The sequence below is a fragment of the Cervus elaphus genome, chromosome 14 (genome assembly GCF_910594005.1).
Source record: "Cervus elaphus chromosome 14, mCerEla1.1, whole genome shotgun sequence".
In the NCBI taxonomy this organism is placed as follows: domain Eukaryota; kingdom Metazoa; phylum Chordata; class Mammalia; order Artiodactyla; family Cervidae; genus Cervus; species Cervus elaphus.
Window position 1 is genome coordinate 47,005,391 of NC_057828.1, and position 23,178 is coordinate 47,028,568.

At 43.7% G+C, this 23,178-nt stretch overlaps 1 protein-coding gene across 6 annotated transcripts in view; it reads left to right on the forward strand.

Moving 5' to 3' along the window:
• The window catches only part of RERE (arginine-glutamic acid dipeptide repeats), a 409,293-nt gene that overhangs the window by 310,335 nt on the left and 75,780 nt on the right, over positions 1–23,178 (forward strand). For all 6 annotated transcript variants that reach the window (XM_043924145.1, XM_043924148.1, XM_043924149.1 and 3 more), the window contains one exon: positions 5,835–5,933. In XM_043924145.1, the coding sequence (XP_043780080.1) occupies positions 5,835–5,933 (99 nt within the window). The remainder of the gene's footprint in view (positions 1–5,834; positions 5,934–23,178) is intronic.

The window sequence follows — 23,178 nt, forward strand, 5'->3', positions numbered from 1 at the left end:
CGGTGTTGCCATTCAATTTGTTAAGCAGAACCAAACTAGGGGTTTGCTACTAGAAGCTGCTATTGTTTTTAGCACCGTCACACCCCCGGTCCACTCTGCTAGTGTGCTAGGGCCATCTTAGCCATCTTTGGTGGCGCTTTATGTGACATTTAGAGTTGCTCAGGAGCTCTTGTTGAATGAATGGAAGGACAACAGAGAATGTGATGACAGCAGCCTCCCTCTGGGGCTCTGGTGTCCCTTGGGTCTCAGGGCAGCAGAAGGCATGGTCGAGGAGAGTGGACAGCTGGTCGGGGAAGAGCCACCTGGACTCTCTGACAGTGAACAAACCAGAATTGAAGGGAAGAGCCCAAGCTGAGCAGTCTGTGGAGCAAATTCTGGGAACCAGCTGACGGACTGCTGGGAAACAGCAAAGCAAAGAGAATTCCATTCCACGATGGGGTGACTTAGAGGCTAGTGCATAGGTGAAAAATCACCATTTTGTTATCAGATCTCCCAGATACTGACCTGTGGTTTAGGGGAAGATGACTTTTATCGCTAAAAGTGTGCCTTTTATGTGCCTAAGTGTGCCTAAGTGCAGACCTGCAGTTCAGTGATGTGGAAGCGGCAGATTTACAAGTGCATGCTTCACTGATCATCGGATTAAAACACACACACGTATGCTTACAGACATGTGCACATGCACACCCTGTGATGATGAGTTTGAAAACAGTGGTTTCTGTGGAATGACTTCCTGCGCTACTGGCTGGCAGGTCATGGTGACAAGTCTAGGTTCTTCCCTCTACGGGAGCTTGTGAAGATTAGAAGCTGACTGAGTAAGAATGCTCTGTCCTGGTGCCTACTTTTTGCACTCATGTTGACCCAGTAGCTCCAAGATGGTACATTTCTCTGTACATTAAAATTGCTTTAATCCCAGATTTTCCCAATATGTCTTGGCTGCAAAATGAACAGAAAGGTCTACTTACCTTGCTTTAATTGCTCTTCTAAGACTACAGAGTGAAGCTGTTTAAGGGTCTTGATTGCAATTTCTTTGAGCAGTCTTCTCTAGGGTAATGATAGCAAATCTTATTCACAGTGAAGAACCTTTTACCTTAGCCATATTGGGCACTGAATTTCCCATACTGATGTACCCATGTGGTCGTAATCAGGTTTTTCAAATTTGGAACCCACATATTTTTCACAGGTTCAGATTGTTCCAGTTCTTCAGAGTTTGACACAGTATTAGAGGGGAATATTTTCATTGACAATCTTTAGAGATTTGAGATAGCCAGTATTTTGGTAAACTTACAAACTCTTAATTTACATGAGGAATACAGTTGGAACTACTAGTTAAGCTCTAGCTCAAACATTATTTTGGCCCCAGTCTGAAGAAAAACAAATCTTCATAATCCTCCAGAAAACAAATCCTTTTTAAGAAGTGCTTTTTGTGCCTGATACAGTATATTAAGCAAAGAAGGTGGAACCCAGCAACCCAGCCTTTTAGGACCCTAGGGTATAGATGTAACTTTGGGTGAACGTGTCACATGAGAACAGTTCTTTAATCTGCTTCTCAGCCCAGCATTTCTGATGCCCATTTCCTGTGCTTTCCTGGCTCTGTCTGTCCCCCTCACCCAGGAGAGCGTCTGGCACCGTTTAGCCCTCAGTACATGTTTGCAGAAGGAGTGAAGGATGTCCTGAACTCCCAGTAATTTTCCCAAAGTGCTAGATAGATATTCAAAGAAACAATGTGGGCTGAAACAACTGTTAATATGTTAAAAGCCCATCTTTAGTAAATATAACTGAAGTGTTTCTTTAAAAATGTAACACTCTCAGAACGTCCTCAGATTCAATTGCTATAAAGTGGGAATAACTGTTTGCAACGTTAAGAAGGAGCTTGTTGAGAAAGGTCCCTTTGGGTTCTCTGGGAGGAGGGCATGCCAGGACAGAACCTTGTACTGACCTTCATGAATTCGTGATGACAGCACAGTCGCTCCTGACTCCATGTGTTCAATCACTATTTGTCACTATTGTTAAATAGTCCCACACTTTTACTTTTCAGGTGTGTTTTTGGCAGAGACAGAGGAGGTGGACAGTCTGGATACTTGTTGGGTTCATGGCGTGGAAAGGTCAGGAATAGGCCTATTTGTAGAAGACAGGCTGACAGTGGATCCCATGAGCGGAGGGAATTAATTACCTGTTATTCAGCTTACCACATACATCACAACAGCTTTGTCAGGGAAAGTGTGTTCTGAACAAAGGAATCACATATGCGAGGATGTGTTTGAGGGGAAACTCTCTACTAAAGCACCTCATGAGACTGGGGGCGCCATGCAAGCAGGAGCACCCTCCTTGAAAAACCAAACAACCCTGAGTGCAGCAGGTCCCTCAGAGCATTTCTTCCAGCTCATTTAAAGCTCTTCTTGGTTCACCAAAAGGCAGGAATGTCATAGGGATTAATGACTTAACTTCATTCACTTGTTCACTTTTGAAATGGGCCCTGTGTTCTTAAGAGTAATTTCCTGTTATCAGCCATGTAAGATTTAATTTTTTTTCTGTGTACTGTACTGGAGTTTTAATCAAATTTCATTAATTATTAACATGAATAATTATGTGAAACATAAGTGGTTTTGTTTATAGTTTAACAATTTTTTTCTGTCTCTGGAAAGGCTACTCTCTAATCTAGAAAATTAATGAAAATTGGATAGAGATGACTTCCTTCATTTTTTTCTCCTTCCTTCTAAAAATAAATAGCTAACACTCATTTAGCATACTATGTGCCAGGTACTTATAAGCAATTTTACATGTAGTTTCTAATGTTATCCTCACAGTAGCCCTGAAAGGCAGATGCTATTATTATATGCATTTTTAAAAAATGATAAAATTGAGGCCCAAAGAGGATAAGTAACTTGTCCATGGCCACACATCTAGTAAGTGGTAGAGCTAGAATTCCACTCCAGATAATCTGGCTCCAAAGTCCATTGTTTTTCATCACTTTCTGTATAATTACCCCATTTACTGTAATTACCTCTTATAAAATACTGTTAATTTGCCATGAGCTTTTTATTCAGAATTCATGATTTGATCAACTTGCATTGATTTCAGAGTATCACTAACATGTTGTTGTTCAGTTGCTAAGTCATGTCTGACTTTTTGTGACCCCATGAAATGCAGCACGCCAGGCTTCCTTTTCCTTCACTGTCTCCGGGAGTTTGCTCAAACTCATGTTCATTGAGTCAGTGATGCTATATAACCATCTCATCCTCTGCTACCCCCTTCTTCTCCTGCCTTCAATCTTTCCCAGCATCAGGGTCTTTTCCAATGAGTTGGCTCTTCACATCAGGTGGCCAGAGTATTGGAGCTTCAGCCTCAGTCCTTCCAATGAATGAATATTCAGGGTTGATTTCCTTTAGGATCGACTGGTTGGTGCTTTTTAAAAAATTAAATAGCTATGCAGTTTTTCCCTTTATTCAGTTCTGATCCTTGCTGTTAAGCTCTCATTATAGATGCTAATTATATTATAGAACTTGGCAAATATCTGCTTGTTCTGGATCTTAGGCAAGGTATGAAAATCTAACTTTTTATTTTATATACTTCTGAAAGGAGGCCAGTTGAACAGTTTTCAAACATTTGCAAATTCTAATATTTTAGTATAGTATTTCATTTATTTAGTATAATATTTATAGTATACTATTTTTAAAATCCTCTAACAATGAATATCATAAAAAATACGTAAGTTCATATCTAGCATCCATATTTTTTGTGTACACCCACCCATATCCACACCCAACCACCACCAAAAAAAAGATTCAGCATTAATCATTGATTGTAGGTGTTTTTGGTTTTTTTTAAGGTAGTTGTCTTAGTAATTAATTTCTAGTCTGGATATCTGTGGGTAGTCTGGACTTGGAGTAAATTGGGATCCTCTAAAATGTGAGACTAACTTGGGAAATTTTGATTTTTAATAACTTTGTGTTTTGATGAATGAGCAATGAAAATGGATATTTAACTTCCAATAGCAGTCAAATAGTTATAGGAGAGATTTGCTATATCCAAAATTTTTATTTATTTGTTCATCCATTCATCCATCCAAACAAATAAACAAATTATGACTTACTAGTAAAGTTTGCACCTTATTTGTACTGAGGATTTGCAAATGCTGGTGAATTTTTCAAATGAGGGATTGAAGCACTTGTGGAAAGATCAGCATGTCCCCTGCGGGCGGGTGTTGTGTTCACTGCTGTGTCCCCAGGGTCTGGTGTGTGGCCTGCACCATAATAGGTATTCAGCTAACATCAGACTGAATGAACCTGAAGACACTGAGGTGGACATTTGGGTTGAGTCTATCAAGGGACAGTAGTTGAAGGCCTTTATTTATTAACTCAGCAAGTATCTCTGTGTATCACCTTATGCTATGGATGGTGTTAGTTCCTGGAGGTATAGGTCTCAGCCAGAACAAATGCCCCTATCAGAGAAGTAGACTTTAGAAAGAAAGGGCAGTTCCCGGTGAGAAATCTGGAGAGGCAGCCACAATTTGGGGAGGTCAATATGAGCAGAAGGATCATTCTCTCTGCTCTTTCTCTTCATTGTCCACGGGTGGAGACTCAGGAACCAGAGGTAGACATGGTCATAGGAACCAACGCAGGCGTATCTTTGCAAGATGGAGAGGGGTCAGGGGTGCCAGGCATTGACTAGGGTTGCAAAGGATATGGAGTATAAAAGCATTCCGTGTTCCCTGGTGGTCCAGTGGTTAAGAATCTGCCTGCTAATACAGGGGACATGAGTTCAATTCCTGGTCCAGGAAGATTCCACATGCTGCAGAGCAGCTAAGCCAGTGAGCCACAACTATTGAGCCTGTGCTCCACACAAGGGGCTTCCCTTATGGCTCAGCTAGTAAAAAACCCACCTGCAATGCAGCAGACCTGGGTTTGATCCCTGGGTTGGGAGCATATTCTGGCCTGGAGGATTCCGTGGAGTGTATACTGTAGGAGGTCGCAAAAAGTCAGATATGACTGAGCGACTTTCACTTTCACTTTCCACAAGAGTAGCCCTGGCTCACCACAACTAGAGAAAAGTCTGCATATAACAATGAAGACCCAGCACAGCCAAAAATAAATAAATCTTAAAAAAAAAAAAGAAAAAGACCAGAGAGAAAGTCCAGTCTTAAAAGGACCGTGTAGATAAACCAGCATCTTCATTTATATGTGCTAAGAAGTTGGTAATACTGTTACATAATTAGATTTAAAGTTTTTATATTTATATACTTGAAATTTTTTTTTAGTGAAATCACAGGTGAAAGACTTAAGATGTGTTAATGGGAAAGAACATAATCTGTCATGCCTTTAGGCCACTTTGAGGGAAATGGGACAAGATTAGGGGTCACATAGGCTGGGTTTGAGTCTTAGCTCTACCGCCTGCTGGCTTAGTATGGTTGAGTACCTTTACTCGACCTTTCCATGCCTCCATCTCCTCATCCATAAAATGGGTGATGAGGGTTCCTACTCCGTAGATTAACTGAGAGAATACTTTCCTCATAGGATTAAGAAAGATAATGAGTGCGTGGAAGGTGCTGTAGCAACAGCCTAGGCCAAATGTTCCATAAATGTTACTATTGGTCTTCATCTTGTTCCTGTCATTGCCAGAATGTTCTCTCCCCTGCTTGTGTCCTTCTCCTAGAACAGCTGGATCTGGGGGGTGGTTGGATATAAGCCAGTTATGACACTGGCTAAAGTGACACAGTCTCGTGTGCCCGTCTCATGACTCTCCTGTTAGAGTAAATGAAGGATCCCCTTTTTATTGATTTGCTTCCAGCTCTGTTATTTGGTGCAATGAACAAACTAAAGTTGTCATTATTGTTTTAGCTCCATGAAAGCGGCTATGATGCTGGCAAAGCTCTGCAGCGGCTGGTGAAGAAGCCTGTGCCCAAGCTGATTGAGAAGAGCTGGACCGAGGATGAAGTGGTGAGCGGGCGGGAGTTGGCCTTGGGTCTGCTCTGGGGCATGAGGGGCGGCTGGGCCTGCTGCTCACCGCGTCCCCAGGATCCGGTCATGGCTGCATTCTGCCCATGGCATCTGTCAGTCAGGATAAAGAGGCTTTGAACCTCATAATTGTATGGAAAGACTTGAGTTTAGTCAGCATTGGTTTCATAGAAAATGGGAAAGATTTCCCCAGGTGTCATGGAAAGAGAGAAGAAATTAATAGTTGCTCTTTTAAAAAATTAGTTTGTGTTGGTTGGTTTGTTTGGCTGCATGCTAGCTTTTGATACCTCCTTCTGTTAAGACTCAGTCATCTTAGAACCAGTTGATACTCTCTTTTGATTAGGGCTGCACCTTGTTTTTATTGTGAAGTCTGGTAGGGTCTCTAACCTGCGAAAAGACAGTAGTCAAGAGCAGGAAACACAGACTTTAAGTCAATATCGGATCTTTCATATTCATTCTGTTACTGCAGCCTATTAAAGAAGGTGGGAAGATAGAAATGTACCCAGAAGTACATGTTTTCAAACTCATGGATTTTATCCCAGCAGAAAGAGTTCTGCTGTAGCTCTCCATCCCCCACCTTGTGACTTTGGGGAGAAGAATTGCTACACAAGGCGGGGAGATTTCTTGTGCTTTTGCAAATACAGTCTTCAGTATGAGCATCACCACTTGACATTTGCCCTTGAGGCTGACCGAGATTAAGATGAGAGCTGGCACTGATACGCATATTGATTGATTGTGAGTTCCTTGCCTGTATTTAAAAATAGCCTAAGGGACAGTGTTTAGAAACTGTATGGCTTTCCTGGTCCCGCTCGATCATGTTTTCAGCAGTATTTATCAAGTGCTTGTTATATGCCAGGTGCTGTGTTAGGTACCATCAAGGGAAACACAGGGCCCCACCTCAAGAGGGGAAACCACCTGTAAATCAGTGTGTGCTGAGGAAAACAGTGGGCAGGGGGTGGGGGTGAACCGGGTAGGGGTCTAGCTTCTGTGAAGAGGCAAGCCTTTTGTATATTGAGGGCCCTAAGGTGAAAGCATGCCTGACATTTGGAGGAATATGCAGGAATATGTCTGAGGGGAGAGCAGCAGGAGAGGTGGGGGGCAGGGAGGGTCCCCCAGAGGACAGGTTGGGTGGCCTGAGGACCCGTGTTCGGAGTCTTGCTGTTTGCCCTGCATGAGTGGGTTCCGAGCACAGGGTCTCCATCTGCCAGTGGCTCTCTGGCTGCTGCTTCAAGCAAGAGTGGCTTCAGGGCTATGTGAGAGCCTAGGCCCGGGACTGGTGACCCAGCGGCACAGCAGCGGGTGGTGGTAAGAAGTGGTGAAATCCTGGGTGTGTGCCCAGGGAGGTTGTTCGTGGCATGCTGTGGATGAGGGCAGCAGGGGTTGAGAGGAGTAAGGGAAAAATCAGGAGGCAGCAAGGAGGGGTCGAGATGCTGAGATGGTCCTTGAAGCTTCTGTAAGAGAGCGTCAGCCTTCCCAGCGGTCCCTCAGTTCGTCAGAGTGTTGATGAAGTCGATTTCGCAGCTTTGAAATGGAGAATGTGAAAGTTTACCCAATTAGTAAAGAGATGCAGATAGCTCAAACTTTTGTCCTTGAGACAGTGGCCAAAGTAAAAATGTTAAACTCAACAGTGTTGAAAAGTCACATATTAAAAAACTAAAAATAGAGTTGCCATATGATCCAGACATCCCATTTCTGGGCATATATCCAGAGAAAACTCTAATATGAAAAGATACATGCACCACTGTTCACAATAGTTAAGACACAGAAGCACCCTAAATGCCCATAGACAGATGATTGGATAAAGAAGATGTGGGTGTGTGTGTGTGGGGGGGGGGGTGGTGTGTGTGTGTGTGTACATAAAATGTAATATTACTCAGCCTAAAGAAAGAATGAAATAATGCCATTTGCAGCAACATGGATGGGCCTAGAGATTATCATACTAAGGGAAGTAAGTCAGAGAAAGACAAATATACGATATCACTTATAGGTAAAGTCTGATATGACACAGGTGAACTTATTTATGAAACAGAAACAGATTCATAGATATAGAAGGCAAACTTACAGTTACCAAAGGGGGAACATGGCATGGGGGAGGGATAAATTAGGTGTTTGGAATTAATAGACACAAACTACTCTGTATAAAAAAGATGAACAACAACAACAAAAAACTCTATATTGAATAAGGTTCCCTGTGCTGTACAGAGAACTTATATTCAGTATGCTGTGATAAACCATAATGAGTATGGTATGAAAGTGATATGGTTTGTGATAAATTCTAACAAGTATGAAGAGAGTATGAAAAAATATTTATGTTTCTATTACTGAATCACTGCTGTACAGAAATTAACACAACATTTTAAATCAAGTATACTTCAGTTTTTTAAAAAAAAGTCATGGATGTTGTTTCCCACTGTAGATCTATTTATGTGAGAAGAAGTAAGAGATTTGATGGGTAAAAATGTTAAATTCTACACAAAGCCTTTGTGGAAGACAGACATAAGGAGATGAAAAGGCTGGGACAGTCGTGGACAGTGGCCCACCCTAGGGCCTGTCCGCATGGATGTCCCCTGACAGCTGCTTTCCAGACTCAGGCTCCTCGCTTGGTCTGGACTCTCCTCTCCTTCCACCTTCATGTGCCCACCCCCGCCCCGCCATCATCCCTCACTTTTCACTCCTGCCTCCCCAGCCCTTTTCTCTTTCCCCCTCCATTCACTCCTCTGTTGACCTTTCATTCCCTCTGTGCCTTTTACATTCCTGCTGAGAAGAGCTGGCTTCCTTCCCTGACAGCATTTGCTTATATCGGACACAGTGTGGGCAGTGTCCCCTCTGCTGCCTCTTGGGGACTTGGAGCAAATGGTAGGGTGAAGGGTGGTCAGGAACCTGACACATGGGGAAAAGCCCGGCTTAATTCTGAAAAGTGTAACAGGACTCCAGAGTGCCACTCACTCCCAGCCCAGGATAATCATCTCTAACCGCATACATCCTTGTCAGTCTGGGCTCATTTTTACCATGTTTGTTTTAGTGCATGTTTTAAGAAATGTTTTGGCAGTCATCCAGCCCTTGCAGAGCCCAGGGATCAAATGGTTCCTTTACTCATAGGAAGTTAAGTTCACTTTCTAAAATCTCAACAGGGAATGAGGGAGGGTGATTGAGTAATTGATAGGCTGAGGGAAGCCTCACCTGAACTGTCCAGATCATCTCTCTGAATCGTTTTATGTGGCAGTAGGGCACATAAACCAGCATTGCTCTTAACCTGGAGCCTGGTTTTAGCAGTGAGTGAATACCTGATCTGTGCGTGCACCCCTCCTACTGAAATTCCCACATTTTCTCACCCCAGGAATCAGAAGATTTAAGCAAAATAAATGGGCCCCAACTCAAATAAATACATGGACCTGCCTCTTTTGTCCATTTCAGTGTTCTGTATACTTGGATGCTCTAGTTATGTTTAAATTTCATTGGCTCCAGTATATGAGTTTGACCAGCTGCCAAGCATGTGACCCAACTCCAGCATCGATGCACTTGCTTTCCTTTGCACAGACATGAATGGAGCACCGTGTGAGAGGGTTGGCAGGGAGCACCTGCCCTAGGGCCCCTGGCTGTGCTGAGAGTGGGAACCTCCTGACCCTGTGGGTCTTCTGCCCTGGGAACAGACTCCTCTCTCTCTCTTGCCAACCCAGACCCTAAGGTTCAACATCGAGGCACTCCCCTGCTGAACTAGGTCTGCATCCTTTATTGGCTGCTCCTGAAGCCTCTGTGCTGCCATCACCAGCTTTGTTCCTCACGGTCTTTATTTCTGAGTTGATTGTCCTTCTAGTTCGTAGACTTATGAAGAGTGAGGACTTTCTGATGGTGAGAGTAATGTCTCTGCCTTTGAGGCACTTGAGTATTGACAACTCTTTATTTAAGATGATTGTTTTTAAACTTCATTCTAATTGACACTGTCCTCAATCCAGCATTTAATGGTTAATAATTATGCATCAGCACCAGGAGAAAAACTTTTATATGAATCCAGTGATGCATATAAAAGGAAACCTTAAAAGTTTACTTTTGAGATAAGTTCCCAAATTATGGTTAATACTATCACCAGACCTCTTCTTCCGAGGTCTTTCAGATAGCCATTAATTCTTGAGCTCTTAGGCCTCAGAATTAAACAACAGGAGGCCTTTCATTTCACACTTCCTCTCAGTAATTCCTTAGACACTTGGTGTGTTGTTACAGATATGGTATTTCTTATTGAGGTTGCCTTAGGACTGAGATACTTTAAATTCTATTGAACTGATGCCAGATTTGTGCCAATTTCTGTCAAATTCTAAGCCAGATAGTGACAAAAGAACTCTGTTTTAGAGGAGAGACTGTTGGAAACACCTTGGTAGCTATCTCGTGGGGAAGTCTTTCAGGCTAAATAAACCAGGTCAGATCAGAGGAGCATTTTTGCTTTAATTTATGAAGCTATTGAACCCCTGACATGGGCAAGGATGGAGCCCACGTCAGTGACTGGCTGCTGCCTTGGAGAGTGATGTTGCTGGTTAACCAGTTTCATTTACAGCATGCTAAAAATATTGTTCCTTTTCAGGAAACCATCCAAATCAGTAGAACTCAGGAAGAGAAAGAGGAGGAAAGTACAGATCAGAACTTAAAAAAAAAACAAAAACCCTAGATTATTAGGTTTTTAATTAAACATGATGAACACATTTAAATATAACACAAAGGCCCCAGGGCTGAACTGCGCCTAATCGAAACAGATTAAGCCACCCTTCCATGCTCGGGTAGTTATTAATTCTGTTTGTTTATGCATGCAAGCTGAAGGGAGCATTTGCGCCCTTGTGTTGTTGCTTATTGCACTGGGATTCCATTGCTTGCTTGGTGCTGTGCTCTTAATTAGCATTCAGCTGTTGATTATGGAAATACTGGGGGTGCTAATTGAATTCTTTTTAAAATTCAGGGCCTGCATTTTCCTTGTGGAGTTTGGCCTGCCTTGCAAGGTTGTAAGATTGGGTGCCTCACTGAGCTGTGCGTTTCACCCTTTGCTTCCCATCCACTTTGCTATGTTTCAGGAATTACTTTTGTGCTGAAATAGCTTTCAGCATAATTCCAGGTGTTACATAAAGGAGAGGTTGTGTTGCTTTGGATGTCCCTGCAGAGTGCTTCTGTTTCATCTTGGGTAACTAACTTTTGGAGGTTTCCTTGGTGGCTCAGAGGGTGAAGAATCTGCTTGCAATGCGGGAGACCTGAGTTGAATTCCTGGGTGGGATCCCCTGGAGAAGGGAATAGCAACCCACTCCAGTATTTTGCCTGGAGAATTCAATGGACAGAGGCGCCTGGTGGGCTACAGTCTATGGGGTTGCGAGCAGTCGGACACGACTGAGTGACCAACACTTTCACTTTCAAAAGCTATAACTTTTATCTTGAAATATATGTGTGTGCTCAGTCTCTCAATTGTGTCTGACTCTTTGCAACCCCATGGACTGTAGCCTGCCAGGCTCCTTTGTCCATGGAATTCTCCAGGCAAGAATACTGGAGTGGGTTGCCATTTCCTACTCCAGGGGCTCTTCCCAACCCAGGGGTGGAACCAGTGTCTCTTGCTTCTCCTAAATTGGCAGGCAGATTGTTTACCACTAGCGCCACCTAGAAAGCCCCATTTTGAAATATGATTCCCTTTAAATATTTCATACCAACTTTGATGTAATACATTGAGGTGAACAACCTAGATACAGATAACCTCTGAAATTTTTTATCCAAAAAGAGTTAATCCATGGTGACAGTAAACCTTAATTGGTCACGTACATGGATTTTACAGATTCATAAATTTTAAAACATCTGAACTATCTTTCAGTTAAAACTCCATTTATCATAAACATAAATAGAAATCCTTCTTTTGAAGTTGACATGACATGGGAGACTAATTCTCTGAATATCTGTAATCCAGTGAACCCGGGCCACTGGTCAAGGAATTACTCACATGGAGTACACAGAGCCCTTGCCACAGCAGCACCTTCCAAGGCCTTTGTTTTGCCCTTTTTGGACTGTCTGCTCAAGAAAACATTGTTTTCATTGTTCACTATTTTCAAGCCAGGCATCTGGATGTGCCAGAAGACAGAGCTGCTTAGTGGGGCAAAAATACAATGAATTTTATTTACTGTTTGTGTGGCAGCTGTAGAAAATGGAATTCACAGCAGAACCGAAGTTAAGGCCCTACAGCAGCAGGAGGTGGTGGAGGTGAAAGCCGGGGGGGCGGGGCGCCTACAGCCCAGGATTACCAACCTGCACATGTAAGCGTTAGGATGTCCGTAATCTTCGTGTTCGGTTTTAAATGTTATATATTCAATATAGGAGAAAGCTTAATTGAATTATATTTATTTTAGGAATGGTCCAGTTTCCAGAGTTGTGGAACATTTTATATTATCTTTCAAGAAATGTTGATGAACCTGTAGGTCATCCAGTATGAATCCATTCATTTTCTTCTTCTTTTTTAAATTTTATGTGGCTCTTTCTCTTTTGTGAAAACATTATTATAAAAACATTAAAGGGAAGTTGATCTCCCCACTGTCTCACATTTTCCTTGTTTCATACTCTCTTCAAAGCACTTTGTTTCATGTACCTACATCATTTTATGTCATTGTAAACTTATATAAACTGAGTCATAACATTAAAATTCTCACTTCCTAAAGAAATCTTAATCTGAAAATTTTTACAGTTTGCTTAGAACCCAAAATATAGATATACTGTATTTAGTGCAACTCATAATAGGTACTCAGTAAATTTTAAATTGGATGAAAGTAGTTTTTTCTCTCTATTGATTACCCTTCCTCCCATTTTAAACTAAATTGGTAACTATTTCTTATGAACAGCTTAATCCTTAGATATGAAAGTAGAAAAAAGAAAAGGAAAAATTATAATGTATGTTGCATATAATGTATGTTCCATACATTGTACATATAAGTAATATACATGTTGCTCATGTTACATATTCTTATTATGGTCCATGGTAAGAATCAGGCCTTACTATTAAAAAAGGAAGATGTAAATTTGGGTAAAATTTGCCTAATGTTTCAGATATTAGTGAAACTAAACTATCTTTTCTGTAATTGACTCCCATCAGCCTTTGAATCAAACTCTTGCTTAAAGAAGTCAATAGTGTGGATAGAGTGGAATTTATTGTCAAGTCCTTTTGGAAATGAAACACCAAATTAAAAATCAATTATATGTGTAGAAAAGTTGGTGTAAGGCAATCAATTTTGTCAAGTTAGTTTGCAGAAAGATTCTACTGTGTAACAAGCTGTGAAAAGAACTGTACTTTAGAGTCCTTTAGTAAATGAAATAAGTCAAGCATTGGAAGGGGAGAGATATTTCAAAAATTTATTTCAGTGTTTCATATCAGTAGAAGTTGCCTCTGGGTTAAATCTACAAATTCAGCTGTGACCTTGCCTTTCACATACATGGCTTTGTTGCTTTCTAGGCTTCCTCTTTATGCTGTGCTCAAAGTTAGTATGCCTGTTTCTCTCTTTTTAAACAAGAACATTTTTTTTTTTTTTTCATTTTCTTTAACAAGTATGTTTTCAAGTTCCTTATCCCAAGCCCTAATTTTAGTGTGTGTGTTGTTTTTTTTATTAAGAAAGCTAACGATGCGTTGTGCTATTCTCTTGGGCTGTGTGTGTGTGTGTTTTCATGTTCATGCATGTGTACATGTTCGGGCCTTGGGGCAATGTAGGATAGAACAGAGACCTGGGAAGTAACCCCACATGGAATACAAGCATAGCGTAAATTAGTTCTCACTGCCCAGGCTAACCTTTTAAAATCAAAGAGTAATTTCTATGGGACATTTTTCATTTTTGCTTGAAGTGGGGGAATGTTGGGGAGAATCTTCAACCTGAAAGATTAATAAATATGAGAGCAGTGGGTTATTGAAACCATGTTTCCATCTCATTTTCAAGGACGTGAAAAAAAAATGAAGATAGCATGCACTTTCAGCCACTCTCCATCATCTTTCTCTGTTCATTTTTAAAATGAGAGCAAGGCACGAAGGGACTTGAGAGATTGCATTTGTTCTCCGATAGACAAAGTGGTTACTTTATAAATGAAGAGGCTGGAAAAACCCTTTCCTTCTGAAGTTTCTTAGCAACAGAACTGAAGTCAATTTTTGTTGTGTATGCATGGAACACTTTGTGTACAGTGACATTGGAGCCTTACATTTTCACAGGTGAAACACCTTATTAGCTTGATAACCAGAATTCAGGATTAGGGAAGGAAACAGGAGGTTAAAAAAAAAAAAGATTGCAGTGGGGAGGACCCTACATTGAGAGGAAGTAACTCATGAAAGCTGTCTTCTCTTGGCCCACTTGTGTCTTAAATCTAGTCTCTTTGAGGTAGAAGTAGTAATAGCCTTGGTGGCCCCCCATTGCTGTGTTCACTGAAGTGCCAGGCTGGTTTTTGTATTCCCCAGTAGTATTGTGTGCTTATTCTTATGATACAGCAGGAAACAGAACAAACAAACCCCTGTCCTTATGGAGCTGACATTCTAGTGGGGAAGACAAATTGAAACAAGACCTTAAGTGACATACCTAGTATGTTCGCCAAGTGCTAGAGTCTTGTATCCCCAGAATGTAGCCCAGGGCCTGGAGCAAAGTTGGTCATCAGAAAACATTGTTTGACTGGCTTGAATAGAAGAGAAAAGCCTAGTAGAGGATGTTCCCCCTCCCCGCAAGTCCCCAGATCCTCAGACCACTTCAGTGGAGCTGGTCCCTAATACTGAATCAAGGAGGACTTCTCAGTCATCCTGCGTGAGGCCAGAGCATCTTTCAACTCCAGCAGTATTATGTGGACACTTCCCTGCTCTTTTCTTCTTGGTAGCTTCCCTTGGAAGGAGCAGCCAACTCCTTCTGGTTGTCTGTTGTTTTATTTTCTAGTTGTTGTTGTTCCGACTCTTGGTGACTCCATGGACTGCAGCACTCAGGCTTCTCTGGCCCTCACCATCTCCCAGAGTTTGCCCAAGTTTACATCCATTGCATCAGTGATGCCTTACAACCATCTTGTCCTCTGTTGCCCTCTTCTCCTTCTGCCTTCAGTCTTTCCCAGCATCAGGGTCTTTTCCAATGAGTTAGCTGGTTCTAATCAGGCAGCCAAAGTATTGGAGCTTCAGCTTCAGTATCAGTCCTTCCAGTGAGTATTCAGGGTTGATTTCCTTTAGGATCGACTGGTTTGATCTCCTTGCTTTCCAAGGGACTCTCAAGAATCTTCTCCAGCACCACAGTTTGAAAGCATCAATTCTTCGGTGCTCTCCTTCTTTATCGTCCAGCTCTCACGTCTGTACATGGCTACTGTAAATACTATATGGACCTTTGTTGGCAAAGTGATGTCTTTGCTTTTTAACACACTCTTTAGGTTTGTTACAGCTTTCCTACCAAGAAGCAATCATTTTCTAATTTTATAGACTGATTTTAAGAGCCCATTCCTTGCATCACTTAATATTTACTGAAACGTGTGGTTGCAACGTCTACTGTGAGTGAGTGACAGAGGGAGAGAAGGGCGCTGCCCGGCATTCGTCTGATCACTGGGACTAACCCACCTGTCCTCAGAACTCTGTGTCTTGGGCGGTCTTGTTTTGTAATCCCAAAGATGTGAGATGTGGGTAATATATTTTTCCTCTCAGGATTCCTGTAAACCTCAGGTGTGCTCCCACTATTTGGGCACTTTAAGAGTGTTTTCTCCCCTTGCTAGAGAGCTAGACTCCATGTAATTGATCCCAGCAGTAGGAAACAGAAGAACTGTCGAGTCAATACGCCACAGAACCTATGAGGAGGAGGAGGAGGAGGCAGAGAAAGCTGCAAGTGAGAAAGAACCGCACAGTCAGAGAATCCTTCTGAATGACTGAAATTACATCATGTGGCCTGAGGGCTGAAATCCTACCAATAGTGCATTCAACATTTAAAATCTGTGCCTAGAGCCTGTTTTGTTTTTTTACTGTGTATACTCTGTCATTCTGGATCATTTTATTAAATGGTCAGAAATTAGGACCCTGCAGAACTAGGAAGATCTCCATCCTACAGACAGGAGGAGGATGCCTTGGACACGGAGAGTCACTGCTGCTTTGCTGTCTTGTCCCACATCTTCCGGGGGCACCGTGAGCACAACTGAGGCAGGCCCTGGATGCTGGGGGAGGCGGAAGCTCAGGGTGGCCGCTCCCCCTCCTCTCTGGTCACTCTCTATGGGTGGAAGTGGGGGCACAGGCAGGAGGAGGCCTGGTGGTTTGGGAGAAGATGTTGGCCTGAGAGCAGAAGGCCAAGGTGATGGTCCTCAGACTGGTAACCACAAGGAAGTTGGGTCTTTGTGATGGCTGACAGGTTTGTGTGACGGGAAACTGGATCTGATGCCAGTCTCGGCCTACTGCCTACCTCCAGCCTTTTACTTCCAGGAAAAACTGGGCAGATATTTTTTCTAAATCATCTCTGGTTAAGAAATGTGAAAGGGTGGACACCTGCGTACTCATGTGTCCTCTTAGTACTAAGTGTTCTTGGTTTCCCCTTGCAGCTAATTTGTAGGTAGGTTTTGATTATGAATTTATTTTTTCCCTAACCTTTCCCATCAGCAGTAATAAAGGAGAACCTTCTAGACTACAGAGATGCACAGTAATGAGTATCATGTGCTCCGTCTGAGTGGGAGGAAAGTCTGATCCGTGTTCAGTGGCTCTGCTTCACATTGCTTCAGTCTCCCTCCTCCTCTGAACAGCCCCAAGTCTTCTCTGGGAGCCTCTGGTGTTGGAGTCTGTGGAGGTGTCACATTTACTAGTAAGCTGCTTTCCAAACAGGCACCATTAGCCTAAATTAGCCATTTTCTTTTTCTGTCTGGGCCTCTCAACTTTTGGGTAACAGAGCTAAAGAGGCTTGGTTATCTATTTTTGAAAGGAAAGTTTTAGAAAATGAATTTAACTATGGTCTTAGTAAGGGAATCAGTTGACCCAGACCCCAGACCCATATGACAGTCACCTACAAGTCAAAAGGCTTTGCTTGTGGAAGGCCCTGGGCTCTCTGCTCTCCTGTGTCCCCAGCAGAACACCACCTGGGGCCCTTGATGGCATCAGACGAAGCTGTTCACACTCCTGAAGCTGCTAAAGAATGGGATGGACTGTGCGTACTTGGTACCTTCCTTCCAGTGCTTGGAAATGACATTCTCCCGTCTTTAGCAGTAATATAGCAAAAGTTAGAAGATACTTTCAGATCGTCCTCAAGGACAGCCCAACTTCTTTGTCAGCTTCCCAAGTTTTTGAGCCCTAGCAGCCTGACCTTAGTGGTTTGTTTTCCTCATTAGCTCTCTGACTTTGTAATCAGCTCACATTTTTCATTCTTCCCTCGTTCTGTCTCCTCCTCTCACCTTTCTTTAAAACCCCATGTCAAACATTCCAAGGGTCTGTTTTCTTGCTTTTAGGCTAATTTTCAGAGGGATCATTCAGTTGTTAAGCATCACACTATGTTATCCTCAGCTGGTTTGGAATAATTTTAGGCAGTGGAGGATTCCATTGTTATGAGGACATCATGTATGGGAGAGGCCCTTTCCTTCTGATGAATATAAAAAGGTTCTTAGAGCTCAAAACCAAATGTCATCATCATCAGTGTCTGGGTAACCAACTTTAGATGTTCCTTAGATAATATTATACAGGGAATAGGAAAGACAAAGGGCTTCTTTTTCACCTTCTATCAAATTGAATTCCACTGCGTTTCCATATCTGCTATGTACAAGGCTCTGCTAGGTACTGGTGAGACCCCTTCATCCTCTGTTTACTGTTAAGCAATGTGTTTTGTATTTAGCTGAGATTTTTAGAAACATGATTTAAAAATGGTATTGATTTCTTTATATAACAGGAGGGGAACTTCTTGGGGACTTTAGACAAATAAACATCATCTGTTCTTTAACTGCTGAGATCTCTGCAGGAGGCACCACTCACCTTGATAATTGCCTGGTAGTGTGGCATCCTTGACTGATCCTGGCCGCGGGTATAAATGGGCACTTGAGTCGGACGTTGTTGCCACAGGCACCAGAGAGGAGAGAGCAGGCCCACAGTGGAGGCCCGCTTCTAGTGCCTTGTCTCCTCCTGATACTATGACCTGCGTCCATGGGAGACCAAGGGGTGAACCCAGCCTGCTCTGTTTTCCAGCAGGGAGACTGGGTGAGGCTCTGAGGAGGAGGCACCTTGAAGTATAGATGGGGTTTCAGCAGGCAGATACCCTAGATCTTAATGGAAGAACAAAGGTTTAAAGAATGTGGGTGGCTGGTCAGTAGCTGGTTGCCCAGTTTGAAGGATGCTGTAGGTGGTTGAGTGGATAAGGTGACTGATTTGAAGCCATCCAGTCTTTATGGGAAGAGAAGTTTGTGTTGAATTTAATAGGAAATAAGGAATAATTACATATATTTGAGTGTGGGGAATGGCAGGACTGGAACCGTCACTGAAAATTCATCTGGCAGTGACAGGGACTGGGGAACAGAAGTGGTAGTGAGGGAGTCGTGGTTCTGAGACTTGGCTGCACATTAACGTCACCTGGAGAACTTGAAACGTCCCAGTGCCCAGACTGTGCTCTGAGTCAGAGTCTTTGTCTGAGGTGGGACCCAGGCGCCCATATTCTCAGCCCTGAGAACCACAAGACTGGGTGAAGTCTGCAATCCTGGTGGAAGATTTTGAGAGCTCTGAGCTTCCAGCAGTGGTGCTCAACCTTGGTTGCACACTGCAACCACATAGGAAACTTTAACACACACACACTGGAACCACACACACACATACTGGAACCACACAAGAAACTTTAACAGACACAGGAGACATGGGTCCGTCCCAGAGACTCCGATTTTACTCCCCCCCCCCCGGGATATAGCTAGGGTGCTGGGCTTCTGCTGTACGGCCGAGATTGAGAAAGACTGGGGTGGAGGCCGTGAGAAGCAAGAGCAGGGATTAAAACAGAGGCCTGAGGAGCTATAGTAAGACCTTTGTTATGCGCCAGGTGCTTCACTGAACACGTGGCATGAGGTGACTCATTTGTGGACATTCTGCACATGGAGGGAGAACTTTCCTGAACTCATAGCGCGGTTCATAGAGCCTGCTTTCCAGCCCAGCCTTGTGGTGCCCGAGTCCAGCTCCTCACCTGCTACACTGCATGGCCTCTTTGGAGAAGCCCAGCTGATTGGAAATAGGGAGCAAGGAAAAAGTTGAGAGATGCTGTTCAGACACTGTTGTGTTTTGGTGCAAGGGAGGCGGCTGCTGGTACAGCTGATAAAACCGTGCCATCAAGGGGGTAGTTGCTTTGGGGAGGGGAGGAGAGTTTATGTTGAATTTGAAGTGATTGTAAAAGATACAGGTGGGTGTAGCAGTTAGGTATGGAGGTCTAAAGATAGAAGAACTTTCTCGTTTATAGAGGGGGTCATAGTTAAGGAAGCTGAACTTGAAGAGGTTAATTAGCTTGCTGAGGATCACAGAGCTAGTAAGTGGCAAGGCCAGGATCTGATGAGGTTGTCAGGGGAGACAGTGCAGCAAGAGAAGAGACTTTGAGGGAATTTTTATGTTGAGGTGCGGAAGACTGGACAAAGTAATAAAGCCACTTAGTACAGAGTCAGAAAAGGAGTAGTTCAAAAAGCAGGAGAAAGATTTGGGTCCTGTGCTATTTCATTTGTTAACCATTATGTTTGACTTGGTAGGATGTGAGAAATGGTTACGTATTTTTTAATGTGGGCAGTGATAGGGCTGGGGTTGACGTTGACGTAATAACTTAATTGGAACATTGGGTAGAAAGTTGGTTCAGGGTCAGGATGCGGAGGCATATGTAGCAGTGCTGATGGTGTTGCTGGAGTAACTGGTAGTCCAGGCCGGATCCAGAACTCGGGGAACCAGGGCAGCGGAGTTGAAGGGCTGGAAGTCACAGTCAAGGAGAAGAGGCTTTTGTGGGATTCACAGTGACTGTGCACTAGTAAAGAAAAGAAATTTTCTGGTTTTATATCTTAGACATTTTCACAGATGTCCAGTCATAAGTGGATGGCTAGGTTGGAAGATAGGAGGGGGCATCAGGAATTGTGGCTGCGAGCAGCTCTGGGCAGGGTTTTTCATGTTCCTGAGAGCACTGTCAGAAGGCAGGGTAGAGAAAGGGTATTTTAGCTCTGTATAGGGCCTTTTAGGTTCGCTGATAGGCAGCGAGAGGCCGGCTTGGTTGGTTGATGTTATGATGCAGGGAAAGGTTGTGGATGATTCTCTCAGACGGGCTTGTCTTTGCTGGAATTGAGGAACACATGTAGAACCAAGCTGCTGGCCCTATCATTGGAGCAGGGAGATGGATGCTGTGTGCACCTTGTGTGAAGATGTTGATGAAGGGAGGTGTTGGGGGTTAGAACGGGGGTGGGGGAAGAGACAGTAACTCTCTAGGATATAAAGAACCAGTTGGGGACGCTGGGGTGAGATGTCCCAAGCCAGAGGTAGGGGTTGGGAGGAGAGTAATGGGGAAGGGGTGGGAAGGAAGCTTGTGCTGTGGGTGATGGTGCTGGGGAGACTGAGACATGGCCCCTGAGTGCTGGTATGCTGAGTGATGTGCTTCCTAAGTGCATGTCTTACACTGGCTTCCTCGGCAGTGAGGCTCAGCGGGTGATAAGTTGAGCTGAGCTGAATTAATACATAGAGCTTGAAAATGGAGGCAAGTGGTGACCAGGCAGGATTCTATGACTAGAAAAATATCTAGAATGTAAGATCACAGACTGGATTGTTGGCTTCAGAATATATCGTGCTGTTTGTTTCCTTGGTCACCCAACAAATATTGGGCATTGAACTGTGCACAAGGCCCTAAGTTAGCGGTGGACACGCTGTTCTCATGGTGCTTACATCCTGGTGGGGAACAGAGACAAATAAATGGACACCAGTAAGGTGATTTGGGTAGATGCTGTGAAGACGGTACATGAGCGGCACCCAGGCTCTACCTTCTTCAGAGGGGCAACGCTTCTTGTTCCGAAGCACCTTCTGCTGAGCAAGTCTGGGCAGACCATGCCCCTGAGAGCTCAGGTCAATTCAGGAAGAGCGATAGGTGTTTTTCTAATAATTCATGTTACTTGTCCCCCATCTGGTGATCTTCAGGGTCATGTCTTAATTGCCTGTAAACTCTTCCTTGTCAGAACTACCCTCAGGACTCAGGAGCTTTCGGTGAGCTTAGGACAGACTGAGTTTTGCTGAAAGGAGAAGTGGGAACTTTGCTACAAAAGCAAGAGTCATTTGTCATGGAAGTCCATGTGTTTGTCATGCAGAGATGTGTATTTTCTAGTATGGAGGACATAATAGAGTATTTTCAAATGCCAAAAAGATTCTGTAAACCTTTATTCATGACTTTGGATTAGGGGAAAGACTAGACGACAGGGGTTTGGTGCTTGTTGAAACTTCTCCCTGGTGATCTTCTGGCCACTTTGGTTGAATGCTTTCTGTGTCTGGGAGGGAAATAGGGGATCAGTTCAGTTCAGTTCAATCACTCGACTCTTTGTGACCCCATGAATCACAGGACACCAGGCCTCCCTGTCCATCACCAACTCCCGGAGTTTACTCAAACTCATACCCATCAAGTCGGTGATGCCATCCAGCCATCTCATCCTCTGTCATCCCCTTCTCCTCCTGCCCCCAATCCCTCCCAGCATCAGGGTCTTTTCCAGTGAGTCAACTCTTCGCATGAGGTGGCCAAGGTATTGGAGTTTCAGCTTCAGCATCAGTCCTTCCAATGAACACTCAGGACTGATCTCCTTTAGGATGGACTGGTTGGATCTCCTTGCAGTCCAAGGGACTCTCAAGAGTCTTCTCCAACACCACAGTTCAAAAGCATCAATTTTTCGGCACTCAGCTTTCTTCACAGTCCAACTCTCACATCCATACATGACCACTGGAAAAACCATAGCCTTGACCAGACGGACCTTTGTTGGCACAGCAATGTCTCTGCTTTTTAATTTGCTGTCTAGGTTGGTGTGGCTAAACCCAACAGGCAGCTCCGTCCAGTCTCTGGAGTTCCCTTCACATGTCACTGTGGTTTCCTTTTCTTTGATGGCTCCTTGATATGATGTATTTTATCAAACAGGCATTAAAAGGAAAAAAAAAAGGCATGAGGGAGCTTAATAAGTAAAGGATTCATTTCCTCATCATGGACCTTTTATTAGACCACAAGAGTTTCTTCTGCTCTGTTCACCATCCTGGACAGTGGAAGGTCCCCCCCAATCATGCCTTCCCATGGTCAAAGCACTGGGGGAGAGGCTGTGAAAGCCAACCCCAGGTCTTTGAGCTGTCCTCAGATTAACCAGGAAAAGAAACCCGCTGCTGGTGGGAAAGATTTCATCTGAATGCTCATTGCCATTGTGTCCTGTGATTTTTTTTTTTTGGTTCACGATTTGAAGAAAACCAAGGAATTCTAGTTTCTCCTCTTTATTTTTTTCCTACCCCCCTCCCATCACTTCTACTATTCTCAGATGACTCCCCATCTGTCTAAAGAAAACCACCCACTTGTGACATGATTAAAGTTTGGTGGGAAAAAGCATTAGTGTGGGTAAGCCTGCCCATTTCTGGTTGAGTCTGTGTCTGGAACCAGTTTTCATTCCTTGGAGATTCATTGATTTTCTTTTGAAAAATCAAGTATTAACTAAATAATTAGAGCTGTTCTGGCCCTGAAAGGCTCAGGTGCTGATAATAGGATTTGTCATTGAAGAAACAAAATGCCTGACTTGTACGTGCAAAAGACTCTGCCAGATGGCCCCACAGGACCTCCCCACTGCATGGAGAGAAATTCAGTGATGGACGTGGGTGCCTAGAGCCTTGTGCCAGGCAGAATGTGGGACGTTCTGTCGTGGGGTACGCAAAATGATGGAAGAACGGAGGAAGGTGACAGAACATGGGCGTGCAGTGGTGAACATATGTGCTCAGGGTCACGCCAGTGGTCAGTGAAGATACTCAGGAATCCCTACCCCGTAGTCCAGCCCCAGAGCAGCTTCATGGCAACATTGCCCAGGATCCCTTCATGGCGGGAGATGCAGACGTGGGAGAGGGCAGGGCATGTTCAGGAGCAGCGGGGGGCCTGGCTTCCACTGGGGCAGGGGCACCACAGGGAGCACCCCTTCCTTCTCCGTGCATTTCTCATAGATGTTGTTTAACACGGCACTGTGTTCCCCCTGAGCTGAAATGGAACCTCAGAACCCACTCTAATAGCCTCTAACTCAGGCACTTGTGTCTGGTGGGGTCTGAGGCCCA